The sequence below is a fragment of the Callorhinchus milii genome, unplaced genomic scaffold, assembly GCF_018977255.1.
Source record: "Callorhinchus milii isolate IMCB2004 unplaced genomic scaffold, IMCB_Cmil_1.0 Scaffold26, whole genome shotgun sequence".
Taxonomy (NCBI): Eukaryota; Metazoa; Chordata; class Chondrichthyes; order Chimaeriformes; family Callorhinchidae; genus Callorhinchus; species Callorhinchus milii.
This window is the reverse complement of record NW_024704767.1, coordinates 7,217,859-7,231,765: the sequence shown is the minus strand read 5'-3', so window position 1 is coordinate 7,231,765 and position 13,907 is coordinate 7,217,859. Positions and strand designations below refer to the sequence as shown.

The 13,907-nt window shown below is 38.5% G+C and overlaps 1 protein-coding gene across 1 annotated transcript in view; it reads left to right on the top strand.

Annotated features, from left to right (window-relative positions):
* ccdc33 (coiled-coil domain containing 33) overlaps window positions 1–13,907 on the top strand; it is a 93,444-nt gene that overhangs the window by 64,678 nt on the left and 14,859 nt on the right. Inside the window, 4 exon segments of the mRNA XM_042344030.1 lie at window positions 9,079–9,136; window positions 10,908–11,149; window positions 12,417–12,595; window positions 13,819–13,876. Of these exon segments, the coding sequence (XP_042199964.1) occupies window positions 9,079–9,136; window positions 10,908–11,149; window positions 12,417–12,595; window positions 13,819–13,876 (537 nt within the window).

Here is a 13,907-nt window from a genome sequence, read left to right as displayed (position 1 = left end):
TTACAGTATATTCTGTGAGGCGCTTTGAGACGTCTCAACAAAGTTATAAGGCACCATATCAAATGCAAGGATTATTATTAAATTTGATCTCGTTTTTGGAAGCGGATTCTTTTTACAGACTGTGGAGGAGTGGCTCTTAATGTTTCTGACCTCAATAAAGAATCGGCAGCCTTGCCACCTCTTTAATAACATTAAAAATTAACTCCAAGATCGCAAGGATCTGAATGGTTAATTGTGCATGCAGACAGAGCTCATTGTTACATATAAATCCACTCAGTTCCAGGCTGCTGGTTCTCGCGTGCCCAGAGTCTGTGATGTGGTCTGGCCAACCTCAACTTCAAGTGATGTAAAATAAAAGTTTAAACTGCAATTCACAACAATATGATTTGACACCATGGATTAACCTCTGGTATTTTTATTCTTTTTTTAAAAAAAACTGGCTGTTGCTTCATTTAGCAGGATACTAATTCCAACCACAATATAGATGCAGAGAAAGGAAAGAACAGTAGAAAGTGGACACTCACCAAGTCTTCTCCTAGGGTAATCTTACCCCCGTTCACCTCCCATCCAAAATTCTAACTATACATCTTCCTTGTTACTGGCCACTGTGTTTCCACCCAAATGAAGGGGAAAGAACAGAAGAAAAAAAAACCAAGGCGAATGTAGTTTGTGGAGGAAGTCTCTCTGGAAAACCCCTCCCCACCTCTATATTAATGGACATTTTATTCTGGAGCAAAACTGTCTTTAACAGGTTTCATTTTAAATTCTGAATTTGTACAAGTACTCTATTAAGATTTGTTTCTTTAATACCTACTGTGAACACAAACTATTGTCTGCAACATTAAGATGCTCTGCATATGGTTCAGTTGTGTTTCCATCAGGTCAGAAGCGCTAAATTAACTTTAATACAAAACTCATCAGGAGACTATTTAACATGATATCCAATCATATTGACCACTTCAGAAATGCCAGGCAATTGTTTGCAATGAATGTGCCTTATCAATGGCTTGGCTGTTGAGGTAACCAAGATGGTACAATCTCATTACATAAATTACTGCTATTATGTCTTATCTTGGGCTAACAGAGAGGTGTGAGGCTTGACTAAACTGCATTAAGCTCACTAAAGAAGTGTAATTCTCATGCTCTATTCTGGAATCACGACTTTTTTGAATTTGCAATTAAATTCTTCTATCGGCATCTCACAGCTGTGCTCTCGGCACGTTCCATACTGAAACTAAACGCCTATTGGATTTAAAAAGTGATCTTGTCCCCCAATTGTGTCGAGTCATTAAGAACCAAGATTAACTTCTTTCCAATAAAGAGAGTAATTAAATTGTCTACTATGGTTCTGATTAGATAAAGAGCTGTAACTGAAGCTATTGAGAACTATTCAATCTTAGTGTTACTGATGCTGTGAAGTAGTTTTAGATGCTGAATGGTTTCAGAGGACAATGTCATACTGAACAGGAGAAAGAAGCATTGACCATAAAGAACAATACACTCCCCTTTTAGTGTTTTTTTGTGTATCAAAAACAAACTTTAAAAGTCAGGCTAATATTTAATGATGGTAAATTTAAGAAGCCCTTGGCTGGTTTGATACCTTCAAAAGTGATTCCTAAGGAGTCTATCATTCTCTGGTCGCTAAAATAGGCATCTTTACTCCAAGCTAAGGCAAGCCCCATGAAGCCCTCCTTATGGTACGGTTATTTTTAGATGTGGTCCTTTATCAACCTCAAATGGACAAAAGGTAAATGAATCCACCAAGATTCAAACCTAGAAATGTTTGGTTCCAAGTCCAGTGCTCAACTGATGGAGCTAATCAGAACTAGTTAAAGATGGTAAGGATAGGACTTTGAATCACATAAATTACAACACAGATATACATTTATATAATGCCTTTCATATCAGGAGAACATCTCAAAGTGCTTCATTAAAACAGAAGGAGGCAATTTGACTGAGTGAGCCAATACTTGTGCTAACTCCTCCAAAGAATTGATCTATCCTAATCCCGATTTTCTGCTCCTTCCCCATGCCCTTTTGAATTAGTTCTTGAAATATTCCAGAAATTTGCTTTTAAGCATTGAAGTACCACCCAGCCACACCACTTTCAGGCTATCTGGTAACTAGCTTAGTTAGCGATTGTAACATGGTCATACACAAATCTATTATCTCCTGGTATAATTGTCTGAGATGGCCTTTATCTTGAAATTCTGCATTTAAGTTATTAAGTCATTAAAATGTCATCATTTGCTTAAAGTGTGTTTTGCTGTTTGGATGAAAGTGCATTCTAAGATTCTGTTTGATGTTCAATGTTTTTTTTAAAAAAAACAGTGGAACCCTTTGTTTCCCGGATGATTAGGTTGGATCCTGGGGGATTCTATCAGAATGGGTCTTAAGTAATAATAATAATAATCCTTGCATTTTGATATAGCGCTTTTCATGTCGGGAGGACGTCCCAAAGCGCTTCACAGAACACACTGTAAAGTGAAGTGACTGTATATTTGTGGGCGAACGCGGCAGCCAATTGCGCACAGCAGTGTCCCACAGACAGTCGTGGATTGAAAATGACCAATTTATTAATGTTTTTGGAGGGATTATTATCTTGATTCTTCCACTGTTTCATTTGTAGTATATTATGGTGCTTGTACCTGGCTCCTGAAAGTAATAATGCAGAACGAAGCTCGATAATTGTATATGGACAATTAGTTACACCCATCAATCGTATATCTCTGGAATTTCCATGTGCAAGTAGGATGTATGGAATTCACAGTTTGGTTCGGATACTCTTAAGCATGGTGTTGGGTTTCCACATGTCTCAGACAACCAGCTGTCTCCCTTCCCCGCGCCCTCAAAAATTAAGAATATTCATATTTATTAGGGGTTCCTGAACTGTATTCTTATGAAGCCTCTTTTGGGGGCTTGGTTTTCTCTATTTTTAACATCTCCAACTCAACTGATGTTGTCCATGAGCATAAAAGACTCGATCACACAGTCAAGTCCAACTTTGTTCTTGGGCTACCAAATTTACAAGGGACTTTTGTTCCTTTTTATACTTGTGCTGAGGCAAGTGATTCAGCAAGAGAGGCACAGAGATGACTTGATTCACGTGCAGTGGTCCACTGAGAGGGGAATATGGGAGGAGCAGGAGATCAGGATTTCATATGCGACACCCTCTTGTGTTGGAAGGGCTGAATTATCCTGAGATCAAGTAGCACATTTGCAATCAGAGAAGGGAATCATACAATGTTACAGCACAGAAACAGGCCATTCAGCCCATCAAGTCTCCATACAAACCATTTAATCTAATCCCCCTCTATCCCCACATCTGTTAATATCCCTTTTCAAGTATCTACAAGCAACTCCATTTTGAGAGAATTCAGGGAACTTTGCTTCAGAAATAGCAAGCAAGAACACTAGTCTACCTCATTGGCCTGGATCCATCACCTAATCCTATGTCTCAATCGCAACACTTTGGCATTGTTCAGGTTTTAATATCGTTGAGATAAATTGATTCCTTCTTAACATGCTCTGTAGAGCATTCTTTTTATAGGGGTGCTCTTGATGGTGAAGCAGATGTGAAGTTTGGTTTCAAACCCATTCAGCAGTAATCACCTTGTGTCCAAGTATCTCATGAACGTATTATAATGTCATGAAATAGCACTTAAATTAGAACTCCATTAGTTATGCCCTGGAGAACAGAATAAAATTCCATTTTAGCTGAATATATACAAAAAGCACTTAAACCACATATATCGTGGAAGTAGACTCCCTGCTTTGAGTGACTCTCTGATGTTTTAAGAGCTGCACATACTTGCTGAAATATTTAGTCTCAGACTCTAAGGTAGACCATTTTCTACAATTTTTAATGTTTTAAGGGAAAATAAACTCTGGGTTATCAGCTGCCAATGTTTGAGAGATGATTATAATAGTACAGGATCTGATCACCGTAGAATTCTGTGTCTTTTACCCCCCCTACCCCCAAACCCCCCCAAAAAATTCCTTTCATTCATTAAGATTGACTAAGAGAATCCCTTGTTTGAATCCTCATACTTTATAGAAATGGGTCACTGGATACTGATCAAACGTTGGAAACCCTGGCTGATTTTTTTTGCTGTACCGAATCCTGCCAATGGGCCAATGCTGGCTGCTCCATCATCAACAATGCCTTGCAGACCTGCCTGACTCAGAAATACACAACCATCCCGAAAGAGACATCAAGTTTCTCCCCCCCACCCCGTCTCATAGTTCACACACGCCATATAAATGGGTCACCAGCAGTAATTGCGTTCTGTGGAAATGATTGTGTCTTTTAAATTTTGATGATGGGCAGCTTCACATTTAATAAATTTAATATCAATTGCCGAATATATATAACAATAAAGTAATCTTTGTATTTGATAGAGGGTCTCTTCACATTGTCAAGATGTCTTAAAGCACTTCTCATGAATTATTGTGAAGCGTAATGACTTTATTTGTAGGCGAATGTGGCAGTGAATTTTGCACACAATGTCCCACAAACAATGACTTATTGTAGCTGAATGATCGGATGGGTATGAATGGACAACAAATATTTTTTTAAGTGAATAATTAAGACATCAGTGTTGATAGTGGAATAACAACTGAAAAGATCCCCAGCATGTTTCACTATTATTATTAGAAACCAATGAATTCATCCCATCACATTAAGCACCCTTGAAGAACTTGAGGGGCACAAGCCCATTAAGAGGAAGGAAAGGTAAGGTTGCTTATATAATTGTTGTGCTAAATTGAAATCTATGAGATGTATTTTTCTATGATTATCAGAGCTCTTTATCCTTGTGCTTTCCTTCTATTGATCTGTGCGTCTGGGAGTCTTGGGCTTTTGTCTTTCCTAATTGCACTTATAATCCTCTTTTGATTAACAAAATATTCCAAGTCTTATTTCCTTGCCGTGTATTTGTTCCAGGGCTTCCTCCATGATCCATATTCTCAATTGGGATTGTTTAGTCCAATTAAAATATTTATATATTTAAAATATTTACATTTATCTGAAATAATTCAAGGAGCCAACTGCACATGCTTATTATGATCCCTGCTGGATTTTAAACACTTAATACTTACACAGAAATACAATTACTGCCAATTCGCATTTATTAAGGCTGAGAAACCTGTAATGTTTACAGAAGCAAGCCATTGTGTCCACTAATGCCAGCTCCCCCACTGGAGCTATCATTTCTTATCCCGTTCTCCCACTCATTCCCCATACCCTTTGATATTTGTCCTCAATTATTTATCCAATTTCCTTTTAAATACTGTTACAGACTCGATATCAATGGCCATTTGAGATAAGGTATTCTATATTCTAACCAAAATCAATGTAAAAACAAACTTCTTTTAACTTTTTTTTGATCCTCGATTTGTTTCTCCTTGTTACTGACTCGTCACTCAGTGGAAATTAGTCTGTTTGTTTAGAATCATCAACTTCAGTACAGGAGATGGCCTCAGTCCATCGTGCCTGTGCTGTGCTCATTTCCCCCATTTCATAAGTGAAGAGAATGATCCTATGTATTTGAAATTCTGCGGTATCTAAACCATGTCTGACTAAAAGGCCATGTCCCATCCTACATTGGATGGAGACCACTGTCTTAGCAACCAGATGAATTTGGGGAAAATTAACTTACAAACTGCTGACATAGTTTAATTAAAATTCTACATTGACCAGGCATTACCCCTTGGAGAGGCATGTGATTGTATTAGAATGAAATCACTGCGTCGATTTTTATAGAAACACAGATGGCACAAATTCATTTAAAGGCAGTTATTATATTTAATCTTAATTTAAACATATGAAGGTTTCAATGCGGAATGATTTTCAATTACCAGTGCGTTATTCATAAGATACCTTCAAAACAAACTGAATTATTGACAGTGGCATGAATCATCGTAACACATCCTTCCAGGAACACATTGTTTATGTATAAGGTTTTTTAAATAGAAAGTAACATTTGTATACTTATTTAATTTAAATATTAGATGCATTTGAACAGAAAAATTGCAATTTGATATCTGGTTAGGAAGCAAATGCAAAATAAAGACTTTAGTGTACACCTTTATGTCAATATTGCATACATTTAAACTCTTTGTTTTGTATTTTCTTTGCAGGTTAACATGTTGCTTTAGGAAGTGCTGAAATGCATGTTCCCTTGTGGGATACCCCCACTGAGTGAGTTTCCTCCCCTCATATTAAGAAGCATTGAAGCAGATGAACCTTCCTACGAGAGTCCAAGAGAAGGGGATGAAATCAGAGGTCAAACTAATTGATGTATTTGAGCCTCTGAGGTGCCTAAAACAAGTCCACAAGGCCACGTCCTGATACTTCCCGAAAGTATTCCAAGAGCAGTTTTTGCCAGACCTTGAATACATATCACCTGCAATCTCTTTTATGAATGGTACACAGGGGATGTGAGATTTAAACAGTAGGAATAAATAAAGAAGTTGGGTGATGCAGTGTGCCGAAAACTTGCTTGTGTAATGATGCTAGGCCGTGTTCGATTGAGACAGCCGGTACACATTTTCCCATTTGATTTGAGTAATGCTGCAAGAGAAGTGGATGAACTGGAACCAATGCACTTACTATTACTGAGATCCTTCTCCACAGGATAAACTTTGGGAACATTTGTTTGTGCGCTGAGCAATAACTATAATGAGGCTTCAAAACAATAATGTCATCTTATTGATTTTAAAATTACAATTATTTACAACCGCACAGGGACAAACTTATGAAACGTAGAAGATACAAGAGAACAGTTCTTATTGTTGATTAATACAAGAGCACAATAACTCAATACATTCACTGTTTTATAAAACGTTTACCTGAAGTCATATGCATTCATTTGTTCAGTGAGCAGCCAGATTAAGAATAATAGGTTACCCGAAATCTCATTGACAAAGAAGAAAGGGTCGGGTCACAAGACTTTGCAGAAATACATTGCATATTGTTTAATGACGTAATACCACTAGTGATAATTATATAATCCTTCAATATTCTTGCATTCGTCAGCAAATTATCGCACTGGATTTTTTAAACCTTTATATACTTTTTATCGTTGTGATGGGGGTGGTGGGGGGTTGCTACTTTGTTGATGCTAGAAGAGCCTAATAATACACTGAATATTTTTGTTGAAGAACAAGACTACTTCTTTGGAAATGTATTTATGGTTTAGTTAAATTACTGGTCAGGACAGTGTCAGTTGTGACAGCAGCTAGCTAATGTGAAGAAATGAACTCGCTCTCCAGGGGAGGAACTGCATTCAAATCAAACATTTAGTTCTTGCATTGGTAATGAACACGAGCATCTGTTTTCTGGCTGCTGCATTCAAATTTTTTATTGAAATTGTTCTGGTTTTGAGTCAGCTTTAAATACGTTACAAACGATATTGAGAGTGCAGGGTTCATTGCCAATAGTACAGCATTTTAAGCCATATCTCTCAGCAGCACTGACATTCAATTGAATCATTTCAATTGTGTTTTCCTTGTCCCCCTGCTATTTTGAAACTTTTGAAAGCTATTTCCTTTCCCACGGGCAGGCAAGTCCAGGGTTAGCTTAGTTAGTTGAAGTCTTGCCCTTGTTCAAGAGATGGATTCAAGACGCACATTGGAACTTGAGTTCATAGTCTATACTCACATTGCAATGCTGGTGGACTGATAGAGTGCTGCATTGTTGCCTTTTGGATGAGATGAGAGGTTAAGCAGATGTCCCATCTCCCTGTTTTTCTAGATGTTAAAGATGTCATGACTCGACTTGATAAGTGAAACTAGGTTCTACTGGTTTCCTAGTACGATCCTCCATATTAATTTGTTCATCACTTCTTGGCTGTCAGACCTACTGCTGGTGCAAATGACTGCCACGTTTGCCTAAAAACATAGTCGCTCTGCTTGTGGGTTGTAAACTGTGAACCACTTTGAAACATTCTGATGTGGGAAAGTACTAAAAACTACAAGTTCCTTCTTGTATCTAAAATATATCCTGCTGAAATTTCCAAATGGCCTCCCTTCTCCTTGCCTCTCTATATGTGAGTAAATTAAAATATTAGTGATCTTGTTAATTGGGGATTGATTGCTGTTTCCAATGTATACAATGCGCAATTTCTACATTGCTCAGTGGGGTTTTAGTACAAGTACAGCTTGGTAGCATTCCTTCAGGATCAACATTCATTTACAGACTCACGATTAACCAGAAAACAGTAATGAAAGTGATAGGCATACCAAAAAAAAACTATTTTTAATGTAGAACAGTATTGTCAAGGTAACAATCTTGGTATGTGTTGATTGAATTGGAACAAGTTCAAAATCCAACCACATTCAATCAGCAATTTACCCTTTCAAGGTCAATAAAATGGGTAGGATATCCAACAATGCCCTCTGTGGCTAGTGGATTGAAATACCATTTTTGATGATTAACAGATATGTCTAGCTCATCAGGATCTGGAGGTATAGAAATGATCAGTCACCATAAAACGATAGTTACTGGTATCCTGTGTTGCTAACATTAGTATTGCCGAAGTATTGGAGGAAGAAATTATGGTTGCTTTTGCAACATTTCGTAACAAGGGAGTGAAAGCTGAAATGAAATAACCCATTGTCATCTTGTAGTGAGAGCTAAAGATTTAGATGCAAGATGATCCGTACTCTCTAATTGCTACATTCTCACTTTGTCAAATTGATCAGTGAAGGGGAATGTGGATGGTTTGCATATTAATCCTTATGAATGTCGAGCTCATTAGGGACTCAGTTAGCGGAGAGCATTACGAGTCACATAATCATTTATGTAAACAGATTGCTAAGCAAATGAGCAAGCACACGATTAACAGATCATCATGTGGCATAATATTGTGGTGCTAAACTGCATCCAAGGTCTGAGGAATTTCATGATTCGTACACACCAGAGGCCCCAAATGTCACCTTGTTGTAGCCTATTGTAAGTCAGTTTTGTGTTAAAATGTAATATTAAGCAACATTGTGAAAAGTGTTTGTATGTGTTACTCTTCTTCCATCAACATGTAAACATAGCAATAATTGATACCTGAACTTTGATTTTAGGAAAATACTCATCACAAGAGCCTTGAGTTGAGACATGTTTATATAGTGTTGTGTCAGAGTAAGTATGTGAAATTGATTAACAAAGATCCTATGAATATGCTATTGCATTATTTTAGTGTACTGACCATCTGTCTACTATTACTGATGAGAAGTGATCTGACAGGTTTTGTCATCTCCATTTGCAGTATCCATCCATTAACCCCGTTTCCACAGGTCTCAAAAGATGCTCTGGGGACAGGACCTGGAGGAAGGCTGATTACACCTCCATGTGGCATGAGATGCTTCCGTCTCACTTAACCTGAACAAAAATGCATTGATTCCACTTTACACTGCATGAGCTGAATTTAGATCAGCCAGTGATTGCTCCTATATTATCACTTCCCTTTCATCAAATGACAGCCTGGAATTGGAAACAAAGCCAATATCCCTGGTACAATGTAGTTTCTATTTTGATAAGGAAAAACTACGAAATATTTTAGTGCACAGAGAGTGACTGGTGCTGTTGATATGTCTAATCAGATAGAATAATTGCTTTATTTGAGTGAAAGCTCTCTGTGTTGGAGATAAACACTGACTCTACTAGGGGGCACTTAGTGTTCAGTGTGCAGAACTCTGCTGATTATGATCCCCAGGACAACTTATTGTTTTTACCCCGCACTGCAATGGAAAATAACAAAGTTTCATTTAAGAAAAAAATTATTTGATCCACAAATGGATAAGTGTAAAGATAATGGTTTATCTTTAGTGCACCAGTTTCTGCTGGTTGGTAAAAAGGTAACAAGGAACATTAACTCAGGATTGTCACAGGAACAGAAGGCTAGAATTTATTTATTTCATGTCAACATTTATTAGAAATGAAGGGCTGGAAATTCTATCAGAACATTAGTGATCCTGATGACTGAATTTGGGGAGTCTTAAAATCTTAGTGTAATCCACAGGCTTTTTTTGTAGAACAAAAATTTACATCACAGTAAAAAAAGACCCATAATAACTTTGTTTTGTAATTTCCATTGTTTGAGACTGCAATCTTTAAGACCAATCCGAAGGAATTTGGAGCCTGAGGACAGAAAGATAGTGGCTAAAAGTTTGTCCACCAACGGTGTAAAGAAGAGGATGAGGAATGAGGGGGGAGAGAGGGGCCGGGTAAACCTCAGAAGGGCAAGATGGGGCCAGTAGGTACTTTAGGTTGGGGCTGCTTTGTAGCACTGGCTGTGGTCCTCCTCGGGGTTTCCCCTGAAAAGAGGTGAGCTGTAGATAGATGGGGTGGGGGGGGTTGGTCATGAGCCCCTATAGTCCTAACCACCCACCATCAATGGGTATAAAGGACGAGAATGGGACTGGAAGAGAGAGAACTTCAAAGAGCATGGTTTTAACCTTCAAATCTTGCCAAACTAGTGAACCAAATTGAATTGAAACTAAAGGCAGCCACATAATCTGTTGGATTATTCACCGTTAGCAGTTAGCAAGGAGAAATATGCACAGCACCTCATTTTTATTTTCAAAATAAATCCAGTGTGTGTTTGTTCTAAATATGGGGGATCCAAGATTTTAAATGCAGTACATTGCCAACTCAACTATAGTATTCCTTTACAATCTCACTAAAATCACTCACCTAAATTTGGACCGAATTGATATTATATTAATGTTACCCCTCTTAACAAAACAAAATTTGATTTACAACCTTTTTGTTTCAGTATAATTTACAAAGAATAATAAACGACGAAAGAAGTTGATTTCCATGGCAACCCTGGTAGAGTCTTCGTGACCTTGGATCCTCCCCCCTCCTCTCACATTCTTGTAATTCCGATTGTCTGGCGTCTTACTGGCAGGAGTTGCTAAGAAAGAGTCTGTTGTGGAAACTGCGAGCGTCAATCTGACAAAAGGTTTACTGAGCACCCAAGCATTAAACGTCCCCCACAGTAACAGTCGCAGATTGCCTCCTCAATTTGCCTATTTTGGCAAAGCATGTTATTCCACTTACAGGAACTTGGTACAGTTCTGTGCTAACTTCAAATACCATTCCTGCTCATCACCCTCTGAGCTCTGGATTTGCCCAGGGAATGCTGAAATGGTAACACTTGTGCATTGATTTGGTCTGGCTTTAGCACATTGCTTTCTCTCTCTCTCTCTCTCTCTCTCGTTATAGTTTACATAATTAGCTTCCTGAGCTCAGTGACAGTCTGCAAGAGGACAGAAGGGCCTCTATTGCTAATGCAGATCAATCTTTGAACCCATGGTAACTGGGTAGGGTACCTGGCAACCTTTCTCACATACATACACAGCCTGCGGAAGTCGTGAGGCCAGGCTGAGGGGCGCAAGCTTGGTCTGCGACATGCACTGCCACATTTATGATGGAACTTCTATTTTAAAAGTGGCTTTGGAATGTGTCCAATGGCTGCATACTACAGGCCACATACAGGAACTGTGAGTAGTTTTTTTTGGAAGAAAAATCTAAAAAGTTGATCTGTGCCTGGCTACCACACCTAAGACTCAAGCTCACAGTTCTCCCTGATGCTCCAGTGCAATACTGTTGGACATTGCATTGATGAAAGTACTGTCATTCAGATGAGATGTAAAACTGAGGTCCAATCTGTGCTAGTTCAGGTCAAAGTTAAAGTGATGCTGTTTTGAAGAGGAGTAGGGAGTTCTCTGGATGTCCTGATCGCACAAAAGCACATTAAATTTGAACTTGTTCCTGTCCGCAGGATGTTGCTGGTGCAGATAAACCTGCCCTGTTTATTTTCAAAGCAACTCACTTGGGTTGAAAATGTGGCAATCACAAACTGGAAATCATGATTGTGACTGGCACTTTGCTTTGGGACTTTGTTTGTTGTTATAGTTGTGGTTGTTATTATTAATAATAATAATAATCCTTGCATTTGATATAGAGCCTTTCACATCGGGAGAACGTTCCAAAGACTTTCACAGGATTTACCATGAAGTGGACGGTATCTGTAGGTGAAGGCGGTAGCCTAATTGTATGATTAAAAAGTCCAAAAAAAAAAACTGTCAAAAAGTTGGAAAGTGAAAGCTTAGAGATCTCCATTTTTCTGGGGTAATGAATCCAGCAATTTCAATCTCCTGTAAATCAAAGTTAACACAGCAACACCTGGTCATACATGTCATATTTGCAACCCCAGTCAGATATTTCAACATCCTGAAATTGTGTATGTAATGCAAATAATTGTTACTTTCTTGAGTGTTAGATAAGTATCAGTGATCAATGGCTGACTAGCTGACTCAGAGGGCAGCGTATCCAAGAATTAAAAGGTGGTGCCCAATTGCACATGTAGTTCAAATGTAGCCGCGTCTTGATCAGCTTGCTTTATTCTCATCAGCTTCAGCAAGATCAAGGTCGTCTGCCGCCTTACGACGCACTCGCTCAAATACTCCCGGAGTACAATTACCTATTCAGTGCCACTCATCTATCTCCGAAGCAACCAAGACCACAGCAGCCAACAAGTAAAGCCCCATACCCTCTTCCGATACAGCAGCCTGCTCTGACATCTGAAGAAAGGTATTTTCTCAGTTACTCGCCACCATTAATTCTTTATGAAAATGTATTTGCCGTATCATTTTTTTTCTGTTTTGAATTGGAAAGCAGCGCTGGTGTAGTTAGTGGTGGAGTCAGTCCCCATAAATGGTGCAGACTCAATGGGCTAAATGGTTGTCTTCTGTGGGTAAAAATGTCTGTGCTTCACTCCTGGTGGCTTGTTAGGCTCAATGCCACACACTACTGTGCATGACATTGAGCCTAATAGACAGAACCTAGTTCCACTTTTGCACTGGGTTAGCTGATCTCATCTGAGACGGCAGTCAGCCTGGGCAAAATCAGTCTGGCCAACAATCCATAACCTTAGTTGATAATACCCCTCGTGCCTGTTTGTAGGTCCTTGCTGGCACAAATGGCTGATTGGCTTTGCCTACAAAAGTAACCCTACACTTGACAGTAATTGCTTGTCAATAACTTTTTGACATAAGATGCTGTAGAAGTTCTTTCTTTGACTTAACTTTGATACCCATGTCTCTATGGAGCCCATTCAGAAGTAGGAAGACTTTTGATTTGATCAAGCCCTCTTTTTCTCTGTGGATTTAGACTTGGTATTAATTTTACTCTCATTTAAAAAGGTGAAGGGTTAAATGAGAATACAGGGATCCAAACCGACAACCTTCTGACACTCAACCAACCAAGCTACCTTTGTGAACTGCCTTTTAAACCTGCTTGATAGTATCATAGCCTTGCACTTGTCATCAATGCCACATTTATATTCTGTGTGTAACATGCAGCTCTTCAGTAGAAATCAGCAATTGGCTCTAACTCTATGAATTGTTATTCCAGTTTTGTATGAATGTCATTGTGCAACATGGGTTCACAGAACCTGACAATGACAGCATGCACAGTGTAAAATAATGAAAAACTATAGAAATTATAACGTATGAGGCTGTTCAGCCTTTGTAGTCCAAATGGATGCTAGCTCATTCACTGGAGCCAACCAAAGCGATCTACACAGTTTCACATTATTAGATAGAAGTGATTTTGAAGTTCCAGTCAAAGTTAAATTTAAAAATATACACTTTGTAATTTTTTGATGATAGATGTAATGCTGCCCAAAGCTCAATGGCCCTGTTTTGTAATGCTCTCAGCTGTCAGCTATTCATTTTTTAGTTGCATCACTGACATCTCACCTTTGAGTGACACTAAACCAGTTTTACTTTAAATATCTTCTTTCCTTTTCTCAGGGGACCTTTGACTGGCGAGCGCATTGCAAACCGAGAGTTTACAGATCATGAAGCTAAAGTAAGTGTTATATAGTATTAGATATTAGAGC